This window comes from Gopherus evgoodei, chromosome 19, assembly GCF_007399415.2.
Source record: "Gopherus evgoodei ecotype Sinaloan lineage chromosome 19, rGopEvg1_v1.p, whole genome shotgun sequence".
Lineage (NCBI taxonomy): Eukaryota > Metazoa > Chordata > Testudines > Testudinidae > Gopherus > Gopherus evgoodei.
In genome coordinates this window covers 20,610,830-20,624,216 of record NC_044340.1, presented here as the reverse complement: position 1 = coordinate 20,624,216, position 13,387 = coordinate 20,610,830, and the positions used below count along the sequence as shown (strand labels likewise).

The following is a 13,387-nucleotide window of genomic DNA, read 5'->3' as shown; positions in this document are numbered from 1 at the left end:
TTTGTGGCTGAAATAAAGTTTCTCCTATAGAGAAATACTTGGGGCGGGGGGGAGTCTCCCCTCCTCACTCCCTGCATCGCCTTATGGGCTGGGGTTAGGGGTTGTTTAAAATTTACTGTGGTAATACCAATGGATTTGGGTTCGGTCCAATTGGCGGCCTTTGCGCTCCACTGGCTCTATTCACATTGGCTGCAGTTGGGCTCTGGTCAGGAGGGAGCTAAAGACCCAGTTCCTGTGATGGGGTTTGTTTTCTCTTCTCCGTGGCTGTCTAACTGATGATCTGCCGGGGCCGCCCGTAGCCTGTCATGCCAGCCTGCGAGGCCCCCTTGTTGCTGCCCATCTGTAAGCCAATCACATTCTTCCCTTCCTTTAGCTGGCTGTCGGTGAAATCCCGTTTGTACTCCTGGGATTTCCTGGAGAGGGAGAGACAATCATTCCAGGCCCCTGCTCTCCTGAGCATCCCATCCTGAAGGGACGCAGCTGATGGGCAGGAAAGGATAGAGCAGGGATGGGATCCCTTTCCTTCCTCCCTTTCCCCTCCCCGCCCTCACAGCCAGTTGGGCTCTGCACACCTCTGGGCTTGTGCAGAGATTTCCCCTGGAACTAGAGCTGGCCCAAACTTGTTCACTAGGGAGTCATTCTGACCAGAACAACCAGCTTTTCGTCCGCATCTTCACGGAAAGGTCCCTGCTTCCATTCCGTTTGTGGGAGTGGGGGCAAAGGCCTGACACCTTGTATGGAAAATGGATGTTCAAAACCTGACAACTTCCTGACTTTGTGGTGCTTTTTTGTGACAAAACAGATTTTTGGCCTTGGGAAGTTTAGTCAAGGACAGAGCCACTGAAGTTTCCTGCCCCGGATTACTGACGGTTTGACCAGCTCTGCACACAGCCTCTGGCTGGAACGCAGGGGAAAGGCAAGAGACCCTGTGCTACCAGCCCGGAGGCCTGGCACCCATTTGGAGGGGCTAGCATTGATCCCACCTCCTACACCTCTGCTCCTGAGGTCCTGCCCCCAGCGGCAGGAGATGCTGAAGCCAGGCTCGGGGAAGGGACGCTTTGCTGCTTACTTCATAAACCAGGAGGGGTCCCCGCGGTAATGTCCATCGTTCTTCGTGACCGCCAGGCTGCCCAAGGCCATGACTGTTCTCTGCACAGCTGCTATGTCCTTGCCTGCAGAAGGAAGGGTGTGTCATACATGAGTGCCGGAAACCTCTGTGCGCATGTGATATGTAACTCCGCACCCACATGGTGCACTTTCCACTACCCACAAAGCTGGGGCAGCCTTGCTCAGTGAGGGGCACAGGGAGGTGCAGCACAGTGCAGGGGTGTGCCTGGCCTCCAGGAACCTGCTCTCACCACTGCCCCACAGCAGCACCCCCAGACATGTCCTTACATCAGCTTCTGCACCACGTGTGTTTGTTCTTTGGGATTAGGCTGTAGAGCACGCCTGCGAAGAGGCAGACGTGTTACCTGCTGGCAACTTCGAACGTGAGCCACCACTCAGCAAAGGCTTGTCAGTCCTATGCAGTAAATACACACCAGTTGCAGCAGGGCCTACCCTATTTACACTCCCAGTTTGGGGGGGGGTGGTTCCTACCCCCAAGAATGGGCTCAGGGAGGAAGCCCAGCTCCTAAGGGAGCACCACACTTCAGCTCACTCTTTCTTTGGACACCCCCACCCTGTCTGTCTCCACCTCATATCGACTGGTTTATACTCAGATTGTGAGAGCCAGGCACAGGGACCAGCTCTTTGTTCTGTGCATGTGTACCATGCCTAGCGCCATGGGGCCCTGCTCAGTGACTGGGGTTCCTGGGGGCTACAATACGGTAGATGATTAACTAGTAATGCATGCCTGGATCTGCCCGTCACACGGGCAGGACCAGCTGATGCGCCCAGCCCCCTACCCGCACCTTCGAACAGGTCGACTGTCTGGAAGATGTCTGTTTTCACCACACCATAGTCCTCAGCTGCCTTCAGGAACTGGGCCACCTGCTCCATCTGTTTGAAGACCATGGTGGGAGGAGGTTTGGGGATTTTCACAGGCTTTGAGCCTTCTGGGTACAGGCTGTTCACCAGCTCGCTCAGCACCTGCAAGCGAAGGAGAGGGCAGACGCAGCATTGAATGGCCCAGTGCAAAGGGAGCCAGCAGATGGCCTGGCCCCCACCCGGCCCTAAAGAAAAGCCGCACTTACTACGCCATTCTTCAGCCAGACCTGGAACCCCAGCCTGCCACGTTCAGGGCGTCCCACGCCAGCCCCGCACTGGGCCACGATCCACTCCACCAGGCGCTCTTCCAGTTCATCGTCATACTTCTTCTCGATCTTGGACTGCACATCCCTGCTCAGCCCATAGGAGGGTCCCTTGTTTGCCATGGTCACTGATGGAAAGAGCCCTGGAGGATGGGAAACAAGCTGTGTGAACCCTGCCTATGGCAAACAGAAGCTGGGTTGCACTGTTGGCTCTCTCTCGGCAGCAGAGACAAGGGGTGAGTCACATGTTATGCGGCCACTTGCTGCCCACACTTACTAGCCAATTCCCGTTTCAGGTTCTGCAGGTGGAGCTGGGAGACACAATGGACCCCGAGTTTTCTGTGCCCTCCCCAGCACCTCCCAAGCTGCTTCTCAGGGGCACTGCCAGAGTCTGCCCTTTTCACACCATGCAATAATGGGGGCTCTGGCTCTCTTGGGCACCTGCTATCCCATGCCCCATTGCAGGAACCTTGCCCCATACCAGCCGCAAGTGTTTAACGTGGCTGTGGGAAATGCTGCTGGAAGAAGCAGCCTTGGGAAGCCCCTGCAGGTGGTTTTAGCCACAGGAGGAGGCAGAATCCTGTTACCAGCCCGCTCTCCGCAGAGCACCAGCTCCACGGAGCTCAGTTTGGAAACCTGTGTGCACGGGCAATTCCCATCGGCACCCTCCTGGGGCACTTGACGAGCACAAGCTGCGGCTGGGCACAGCGCTTTTGAGTGCAAATCCACATCTTCTCTGGCTCCCTTCCCACTCCACAGTGCTGAATGCAGCCTCTGGAGTGAGTTAGCGAGGAGGAGGGGGGGTCCAGGCTAGGAAGAGATCTGCTACGCACTGCACCAAGGGGCTCCAGTCCCCAAAGCCAGACTCCTGACATTTACATCCTCCCTGCTGTAGCCAGCGGTCTCATGCTCTCCAGTGTACTGTGTGATCAGCAGCAGAGCTCCATGTTGTGTAATGTTACACAGCAAGGCTCTGGGCTGGGCTGGGCTGGGGCGTGTCACTGCCCTGTGCTCAAATAAAACCAAACTCTTTGCAGTGGGGAGGTCCTCCAGCAGCTGAACTTGTGCACCTGCTCCGGTGTGGAGGGCCATGACTTCTGCTCCCAGTCTGTGATGCCCAGAACCAAGCCAGGTACTCTCGACTCCATTCCACACGGTTGAGCTGGGTGGTGTGAAAACAACCCATCCTACCTTCCTACCAAACCTCTCACACCCAGGGGCCCAAGGCCATGTGCAGACAAACTGACAAAACACTAGAGAGGGCTCACTGCACCCCCCACTGGGCTGCAGCACCCCGCCTCCCCCAACACAGAATGCAGTAGCTGTTTAACATGCACAGCAACATTGCCCAGCGGGACGTGGACCCAGCTCTGTTTGCTATTGGTCTCAATCCACTGTAGCACCAAACACAGCGACAACAGCCTAGGAGCTGCACGGTGCAGCCACTTACAAGTTCCTGGACTAGATTTATCCAGGAATGGGGCATTCTGCTTTAGCATCCTCCTCTCTTGGAGGAGAATTTCACCCACTCCTCTCTATTGGCTCGTGACAGGCTCCCTCCACAACTGCATGCCTCCAGTGGCGAAAGCGGCCTGGCTCCTGTCCCGGGATGGGGAAGACGACGAGTTGGAAAGGAAGTCCACCCTCCCCTCACCCTGAAGCGCCTGCCCTGCAGGACCGATCCTCCAGGAACTTATCTCATTCTTTTTTGAACTTGGGGTGACATTTTAGGTTTGGGGGCAGAGGGACTTTAACCGTGATTCTAAAGGCTACTTGGGCACCTGAAAACTCCTTGGTTTTTTGCGGCTAATGACTTAGATACAGTGCTCCTGTCAGATAATTTCTAATTTCTATATAAAGAAAGAAAATAAAATAAATATTAGACCCACTCTTGTTCTGACATCTTGTGTCAGTTCACTTAAGGGACACTGGTTAGATTTTAAAATTTAATTTATGTTCTTACTTGGTTACTAACTCTTGAATACAACAGTGAAAACAATTGTAGAAAAACCTAGATGACTTTCTATCCCTTTTTTGCAGTTCATCAAGCTAGAACAGATCATTTAACATTTGGAAACATTTTATTAGGGCAAGGCCTCGTGAGTTTATACTGCACCTGCCTGGGGCTCTACGGGTGTTACCATACTACAAATAACAGACTAGAAACTGACTTTAAACAGGAGTGAAATTGACACATTCAAGTCACTTTCATAGTGTTGCCAACTCCACATTTTCAAAAATCAAGAATCAGGCTCACCAAAAATCATGAGATTGACTTTAAAATTATGAGATTATGTAAAAATAATAGATTGGTGGGTTTTTTTATTTACAATCTGCTTTTTGAGCCTTTAAGGTACATTGGGGTGGGGGTGTCACATTTTGAAGCTTTCTCCACAGCCACAAGGGCTAGAAACTTCATTTTTCTGAAAGAAGGAAAGCTGAAATCATCACATATCACTTGACTCCAGGAGCTGGGGCTTTAAGGAACACACTAATTCTCATGAGACTCATGACAAAAATCATGAGCATTGGGAACACGGCTTACACTTCTGTTTAAAGGCTAGTTACTTCCCAGAAGGTTCTTAAACACAACACTACAGTGATTGAGCAGCAGTTTTCACATAATATTTTAAATAAAACACCAAGAAAATTCAATGTTTTAAATTGGGGGAAAAAATTGAGACTTCTGAGGTATCTCAGGGCCACTGCAGGCAGGAAAGGAAAACAAACAGGTACAGGAGCTCTGGGCAGCGCTTCCTTTTGAAAGAAAGTTGGAGACACAAAACTTCTAGTCCTTAAAAACTTCTACTGCTATTAGGGACTCCACTCATAGATAGAAACGTCACAATGAACCTGTGATAACATGTGTGGTCAATAACTAAACATGTCATACATAAATATCTGAGCTGTCTTATCCAGAGTTACACATCTTATATGCATAGGCGCAGGGACTACATTTTCTGGCATATTCTGAACAGTGCGGAGTGCACAGATGGCGCCCAGTGACTAATACAAACCATGACAATAACGGGTGATTTTATGGACTCTGTGGATGTGTCACGGAGTGTGGGGGACACAAGACCCTGCACCCCTAGCTCCCTGCGATTCACCATGACTCTCAGCCAGCCAGTAAAACAGAAGGTCTATTTAGACGACAGGAGAACAGTCCAGAACAGGTCTTGCCGGTACAGACAACAGGACCCCCTTTAGTTAGGTCCATCTGGGGTCTCCAGGGAGGCCACAGCCCCGTTGGGAAGCCCAAGCCCCGTTGGGAAGCCCAAGCCCCGTTGGGGCACCCCTCTCCATTTCCCAGCCAGCTTCAAACTGAAACTCCCTCCAGCCTCTCACTCAGCCTCCCCCCCCGGCCCCTCCCCCAGCCTTTGTGGCCTTTGTCCAGTGTCCCTTGCAGAGGTGTTACCTGTCCTCCAACCCCCCTCCTGGGTTCTCAGGTTACATGCTCAGGTATGCTCCCTTCCCCAATGCAGGCAGTCCCAGCAAAACTCCCCTGAAACCTTCCCAGCTCAATACTCCCCACTCAGCAGTCAAAACAACACATCAAGAACATTCCCACTTCATCACAGGATGCAATTTCTGTTCTTTGTTCTGGAACTGGTCTCAATACAGCTGAAATCCTAAGAATTTGATGTATAATCACATCTAATACTCAGACGGCACTTTCTCATTCCTTCCTTTTCTCAAACTCAGAACAAAAAATGATAAAACAAAGTGGTTTTCAGTTAAAATCTAAAATGGCACAGCAGGCATCGCTGCACAACCCATGGAATGCCTGTGCAACCTCAGGGCAGTGCTGTAGGGCTGAGTTTCAAAGGGTTTTAGGCATCCAAAGATGCCGCTGGGCATCTAGTGCGGTTTACAAAGCACTGAACCATCTAAGCTCTTTTGAAAATCCCACTAAGTGCCTAAATACCATTGAAAATCTGCATTTTAGTCTGTGTGTGCCTCAGTGCTCCATCTGTACAATGGGCATAATAGCATTGCTCGACCTCACCGAGGGGCTGTGATGTGAGGCGCTCAGATACGGCAGTGATGGGGCCACATAAGTACCACAGGTAGAGTGGGAACTTCTCTATGTCACTGCTAGCCCTGCTCCGGGGTTCAGCCCCTTCTTTTCACTTATGCCCCTCACACCTTCCTCTTTTCTGAATGCAACCTTGGCTCAGAGGGCTTGGCTGTATTTCTTCTGAGTCCCCTGTGTTCACTCTTCAACACCCCATTCACAGAGGGCTTCCTGTTTTACAAGTTCATCCAGGGCCAATGCTACCATTTAGGCCAACTAGGCGGTTGCCTAGGGCGCCAAGATTTGGGGGCACCAAAAAGCAGCACCCCAAAAAAATTTTTAAAGCATCTCAGTGGCCGCTGCACTGGGGGGGAGAGGAAGTCTGAGCTGCAGCCGGCAGCCCAGGGGTTCCCATGGGTCAGCGCACCGCCGGCAGCCCGGGGGTTCCACCGCGCAGTCGCTGCTTCGCTTCTCCCGCCTCTCAGGCTTGCAATTAGCTGTTTGGTGCCGCAAGCCTGGGAGGAGAATTAGAGCGGGGGGCAGCGTACTCGGGGAGGACGTGGAGCAGAGGTGAGCTGGGGTGGGGAGGTACCGCGCGGCTCCCCGGGCCAGGGGGTGGGAAGCTGCAGCGGGGGTGGGGGGGATGTGTCTCAGGGCAGGGAGGGACGGGGAGCTGCTGCAGGGCTGGGGGCGGTGCAAGGTGGCAGTTTCGCCTAGGGCCCTGGATTCATCTAAGGGACGTCCAGCTCCTCAATTAAATACCAGCCTTTTCTGATCTTAATCACCGTGCCTCTGTTTGTAAACAAAACACTGACGCCGGGAGCACAAGCTGGGAGAAGCCCTCTCTGCAGAACTCGCACTCCACACGAATGCCAAGCTCCGCCTGGGGGTTTGGCACCCTTGACACTTAAGTGCTTGGGGGTCAGTTCCCCATGTCTCTGCCTCCACACACCTCCCCCGACCAGTCAGGGGATCAGCAGGTAACACTAGCCAGGCACACTTTGCTTGGTGCAGCCTGGGGTCTTTGCTGCCAATGTGCACCTGGTCCTACACCTCACAGCTGCCCCCAAACCCCAGCAGGACCTCCCTGTGGGACCCTGTCCTTCTAGCCCAGGTGTCCCCTCATGCTGTGGCTGCTTTGCTGGCCGCTGGAATCACCATCCTCCCCTCCAGGCTCTGCAGCAGCCTCTGCCCCCGGCATTGCATCTGTCTTTGTGTGCTCCCACCGCTGTGCCAGCGCCCCCGACCCCGGCAGGCTGGAGCAGCTCTTCCTGGAGCTGGGGCTGTCCCAGGCCCCACAAGAACAACTCTTAACTACCAGCCCGCAGCGGCTGGGAGGTCAGGTGAAAATGCAGCCGCCTCATCCTGAGGGCCATTGGCTGGATTTCAGAGCTGCATGTTTGTCCCTGCCATGCCGAGTCCCATGCCCCAGACAGGCTGCGACACAAGCCACTGCTACTGCTCAGGTCAGCAGGCCCTCGCTCCCAGTCTCAGCCGGTGCAACAACACTCTGGGTTAGGAACCAGGTCCCCAGTGGGCTCCCGGGCGCCCCCAGCCCAGCAGAGTCAGCACAGAGCTAGTGACTCCCTCGGCATGCGGCGGCTTTGCCCTGGGACTGGGGCAGCGCTCCGTGTTCTTGCACAGCTACCCAGAGACATGCAGCGCTCGGGAGTGTGCAGCCCTGCTCCCAGCGGGTGATCAGGGAGGGCGGGGTCCCCCTGCTCTGACTGCGTTTTATTGGAAAGGCTCGAACAGCAGCCTTGTAGGCAGAGAAGTTCTGCAGCACCAGACCCCCATTCTCGGGAGGGGAGCAGCCCCAGCTCCTGCTGAGATCCCGGGGGCAGGGCAGTTACTGGCATGAGCTCTGCAAACCCAAGAGGCAGCATGTTGGGCTGCATGAACCTGCCAGTGGGATCCGTGCCGATTACCATGTAAGGGCATCCCCAGGACAAGATGGCTGACAGCAGCCCATGGGCGTGTGAGGGAAGGGCTACAGCTCTGTGGGCCGGGGAGGTGGCTGAACTGAACTGGCCCCCAGAGGATGCTCAGTGCCTGGCTCCCACACAGAGATGAGAAGCCCTAGTGGGTCCTGCCCCGTTCGCCAAGGCAGCATCGCTCCAGACAGTGCAGTGCCCAGCCCAGGTCTAAGCAGGCCAAGCATTGGGGCTTCCACAGGCCCAGAAGGCTAATGGGCTCAGACAGCGTCCCTGATCTCACATGCAGGGGCAATAGCTAGCTCCTTTGGAAGAGTCCTGATTAGATGCTGGGATTAGGCAAAAGCCACATCCTATGGCCTCCCAGCTACCCTGCTGTGTCAGCGCCAGAAATCCCCTAGGATCCCCTGATCCCAGCCCAATAGGCATGGCTAGAGATGGCTGTTCCCAGCCACAACTTTCATGTGCGCTCCCGCAGTGACTCAGCCTGGCCAGCCCCAAATGTCCCAAACCCCGGAGACAGGGCTCAGAAATCATAAGACTGGCTTACACCTCTCGAGATGGTTGAAATGGTAAACGCTGGGCCTGCCTCTCTGCTGTCTGGTTTCTGAGCCATTCGGATACTCTAGGTCACAGGCTCAAGCTTTTCTTTGCAGCAGGATGCTGCGCAGCTTGGGTTCTCCTGGCTCCAGGACTCAAGGAGCTGGAGCCTCCCGGAAAACACCAGCTGTGACGAGACTTGCAGCACAGTTGCGAGAGCTGGCGGTTGTGAACGCTGCTCCGCAGCCACTTGGCTGGACCTGGGGCCTGTCACAGTCCACAGGCTGCCTCAGCACAGGGCCCTGCAGCACGCAGCGCTCAGGGCTGGTTAAGCTGGGGAACAGAAGAGGTTGGTACAGCTGAGAAGGAGGAATTTTTCTGAGATGCTGCCATCAGCGGCCAGTCAGTGGCCAGTAGGTAATGGGCCCAGCCAAGCAGCGTGTCTGGGAGGCCGAAACCTGAAATAAGGGCCTGGGGCTAGAGTTCTCCCCATGCGACTTGGCTGGTGTTGGTAGAGATGTACCCGGATGGATTTGTCCCTTTCAGCGCCAAGTTGCCAGAGCCTGAGCCTGCTCCCAGCACACCCATGCGCCCCCCTGACGTCAGTGCCGCTGCCCTGGCCTCGCTGAGCGCAGGCAGACCCCTGGTCACCAGCCGACTCTGGAACTGTCGGGTACAGCAGCAGGAGAGCAGGACTTTCCGAAACACTCAGGCTTCTCTGCTCCCATGCAAGTGGCTGGTCAAACGCCTGTTGGCTGCAATGCAGCTGAGTGCGGCCAGTGCTGAGTACTCACAAAAACCCACCCACAGTCTCTTGCTTTTCCCTCTGAGCTTCTCTCACACAACAATGATTATGGCCAGTTTCTGTCTCCCCAGGGGAATTCGTGCCGCAAGAGACACCAGCAACCCTCAGCTTGACACTGTCAGTTAATAAAGTAGCTCAGGCCCCAGCCATGCAGCCCCAGCCCCCTACGTCGCCGCACTGCAGCCAGGCAGAGCAGTCTATGTTAATGCCCATGCCTGGAGGGTGCCCCTCTGGATTGGCCTGCTCCCCATTTGTGTGGGGGGGTGCATGCACTGGCACTTGGAACTTTTCCAGTTCTCTCTCTGCCCCACTGTGATCACTGGGGCTCCAGCTCCCAGGTGAAATGGAGAAATCTGCTAACACGCCAGGAGGAGACGGGGTATCCCTGCAGAGTTAAGAAATACCCACACCTAAGCTGTCAGTGTGCGGAGATCCCACTAGCTCTGCCTGGCAGCAGACAGCAGCCCCTGGCTCTCGCTGCCTGGGGTGAGTGCCTCTAGATAAGCAGTGGAGAACCTGTCCCTCAAGGCCAGCCCTCACTGCTTCAGGAGGCTAATTATCACCTGCTAAGTAGAAACCTGCCAGTGCATTCACAAATCATTGGCTGATCCTGTCTGGACGCCAGCCTAGGAAACTCGCCCCTGCTCCAGCGGGCAGCCACTTCTGCATCTATGAGTTTACCTGCATCCTGAACATCTAGTCCTCTGCCTGGTCCCCATGCATCCCACAGGGTGAGCAGCATCTCGTCAAGCTGGGAGTGACAGAGTCACAGATCTCAGGCCAGGAGAGACTCCTAGGATCCAGCCTGACCTCATGTGTAAAACAGGTCCCACCCAGGCTCTAGAATGTGGCTTGAAGAAGAACCTAGGCCACCAGAAAACCAGAGGCCTGGCCAGTGTGAGATGCTGCCAGGGGGACGTGGAACAGCCAGCCCTGGACTTTAAGCCCTTTCGAATTACCTAAGCAGGTATGATTCCAAAGCATTTATTGGCTGCAGGTCTACAGGCGCCAGCTGCTCGTTGGGTCCCAGGAATTTGCCCCGGGGGCAGCCCCCAGCAGGGAATGTCCCAGAGGATGCCAGTCTCATCACAGACCAGGCTTCACCACAAGAGGGCGCCATCACACTCCCCCAGACATGCACTCCTGCAATGGGGCGAGGCGCTAACCCCACTGCCATGTGGGGCTGAGGGCCCCCTTTGCTAACGAATGGGTCAGCAGACACAGCACTAACTCCGGCCAGTGTCCTGAGGTTGCTTTTACAAGTGGTCTGTGCCATTGTGTACCATGTTCTGTTCTTTAAAAGCCCCTCAGAGACCATATGTGGTGCTGGGGTCTGTACCTTTAAGGGCTGAGCTCCCCACCCCACAGCACCTGGGCAAGACGCCGTGACACTCTTCTTATGCCCGGTCCGTGAGAATGGGACACAGCATGCAGCTGAGCTTCTGCAAGCCCCATAAGCCCTGAGCATCTCTGACCACTGTCCCTTGCACCATTTCCAGTCAGCTTCAGAACATCCATTCAGCCCTGCCAGGGTCCATTTCATCTGTTTCCTTTGTCAGAGTTCTTTACTTCTGCAAACTCTCCAGTAACTGCCTACCGCCCCGTTTCCCTCTGGCTAACACAGACCAATCCCTAGCACACCAAGGGACCGGCCCGCCCAGCTAGGGAAGGCATCTTCCCCACACGCAGCCCCATCCCCAGCAGGGGCCAGGCCGCCTGCCTGTGGAATGCAGTGGGAGACGCAGAAATAAGTTTAGCTTTTAAACAAAGGGCAGGGGAAGGAACCTTCTTCCTTCCTCTTGCAAGCCTGAGCTCCTGGAGAGAGCTGGGTGCTCCTGCATAGCCTGCACATGGCTCTTGGAAAGCATCGAGCAGAGCAGCTGGGTGGGTGGGCACTGGACAGTCCTGCACAGGGGAAAGGTATCCTCAGGCATCCCCCCATGCCTCCCCACAGTTCGGCCACCTTTCAGTGTCTGGCTGGGACACTGCTCAGCACAGAGAGGGAACAGACCCTGGAATAATCCCCCACCTGCCAGTTTTAGCAGATGGGGGGGGAGGGGAAAGAATGCACAGGGAGCAGCCTCCCATTGGCAAACCCCAGGAACCCACCGAGAAATCAAAGGCTTTTCTGCCAGGCTTTCCAAACGAGAGCTTGAGAACCCTGCCGTGCATTTCTTCACCTGTTAGAGCCCCTGGCAAGGAGAGAGCTCAGAGCGAGGCTACTGTCCCCAGCCTCCCACCCTGCTGGCTCTCGGTTTAGCCTGGAAAGCAGGCATCTGCTCTGCCTGCTGTCTTCTCTGCCTTGCTCCCCGCTCCCCCCGGCTGCCCCACTCCAGGCTCACAACCGGAGGTTCGAGGATGCACTTACAAGATGCTGCTCACGGAGGACGCTCTGCCTGGGAGTCTGGAATCTGCAGATGCTGGAGGCTGGCCCTTGTGCTAAAAGGCCAGTTCGAAGGACAGTGATGTCACCAGCACCCCCTCCGGGCCCCACCCCACCAGCCCCACCCCGCTCTCTGTTTGAGAAGCCAGGCCCCTCATCACAGCAATGACTCTGTGCCCAGGCACCATATTTGGGGAAAGACTCTGAAAGACAGTGACTAAAGCGTCTGTGGGAAGCATTCTCCACATGCCTGGGAGTGAATGATTTTCAGGGCCGGGACAAAACAGGGTCCTGGGGTCTGATGGAGTAAGTCCTTTTATAGACAGAAGCTCGCCAGGGCTCCTGGTGAATGTACAGGGAGGTTTTGTCCCTGACTTCATAGCTGGTTTTCCCATGTGCTCACATTCCACATCATCGGCAGGGCTAGAGGCTTGCGAGCAACGCTTCCCAGAGGGCCTGAGCAGGAGGCAGGCTGCTGCGGGGCGGCCAGGGGACGAAGCTACCTCCCGAACCGAGCAGCCCTGGGGATGGCAGTGGGCTGTGAGACTGCGTGGCTGGCTTTTCAGCAAATCACATTATCGATGTTTATAGAGAAACCTTCCCTGCTCCTACCAGCAGGATCACCTAAATAACCTCGGTCATTCCCTTACACACCAAGGCTGTTCCACAGCTTGATAGCTCCTGAGGCCAAGACTCGGATTTTGGGGGCTTTCATTGCTGGGTGCCTGGTATGAGACACCATAGAGTCTGTTTTCAGAACCGCTGAGCACCCCCACCCCAGGCACAGCCCTGGGTCTCAAGTTGCACATGGAAAGCTAGAGGTGCCAGAAGCCACAGGTATCAGAGGGGTAGCCGTGTTAGTCTGGATCTGTAAAAGCAGCAAAGAGTCCTGTGGCACCTTAAAGACTAACAGACGTTTTGGAGCATGAGCTTTCATGGGTGAATAATCACTTCGTCGCATCCCAGACCAACCCTGCTCGGGCGCTAAGGCCTGACCCGCTGGGAGCACAAGGAGGGACAGGCATTTTAAGCTGGGGGGAAACGGGATTTGGGCAAACGGCTGGTGTCAGTTACGAGAGCGAAATCGTACCCTGAGCCCAGTCACAGCCCCCACAACATGAGGTGGCAGAGCTAAGCCGCCTCTCTGTCCCCTCAGCTGCAGCAGAGAAGCCTGGGTCTCCACCACAGGTCTTAGCTAGGCTAGGGGCACGTCGCCTGCTGCGCTCTGAGGGCAGGAGAGAGGAAGTGGGTCTTATCCTGTCCCAGAGGTGGGGCTGGCTTTAACGCAACACTTGGGTGTTAATAACATAACCCCAGCAGCTCCCACTGCCTGCCCAGGACCTCTCCTCAGAGCCCCTTGGTGCCCAAGGCTTTTAGTGCCCTGATTCTGGCTGCGCTTGTCTGCAGTAGGATGCACGTCTCGTCATTCTCCCACCAGGCGCCTGGCTCAGCCCC

General features: G+C 55.3%; 1 protein-coding gene across 1 annotated transcript; it reads right to left on the bottom strand.

Moving 5' to 3' along the window:
• Positions 1–175: 175 nt before the first annotated feature.
• On the bottom strand, positions 176–12,023 carry TAGLN (transgelin). Its single transcript, XM_030538016.1, has 5 exons — positions 11,918–12,023; positions 2,196–2,395; positions 1,914–2,091; positions 1,070–1,172; positions 176–413 (listed from the first exon to the last, which is right to left on the bottom strand). Exons 2-5 carry the CDS (start codon positions 2,373–2,375, stop codon positions 269–271), a joined length of 606 nt encoding a protein of 201 aa, XP_030393876.1. The 5' UTR covers positions 2,376–2,395; positions 11,918–12,023; the 3' UTR covers positions 176–268.
• Positions 12,024–13,387: the final 1,364 nt, after the last annotated feature.

Excerpts from the sequence above, each read along its gene's own strand:
- TAGLN (XM_030538016.1), bottom strand. The coding sequence starts at position 2,375 with ATGGCAAACAAGGGACCCTCCTATGGGCTGAGCAGGGATGTGCAGTCC. Across the intron at positions 2,092-2,195 it reads TCTGGCTGAAGAATGGCGTA|GTGCTGAGCGAGCTGGTGAA; the intron begins GTAAGTGCGGCT and ends CTTCGCTTGCAG. Across the intron at positions 1,173-1,913 it reads GACAGTCGACCTGTTCGAAG|GCAAGGACATAGCAGCTGTG; the intron begins GTGCGGGTAGGG and ends TTCCTTCTGCAG.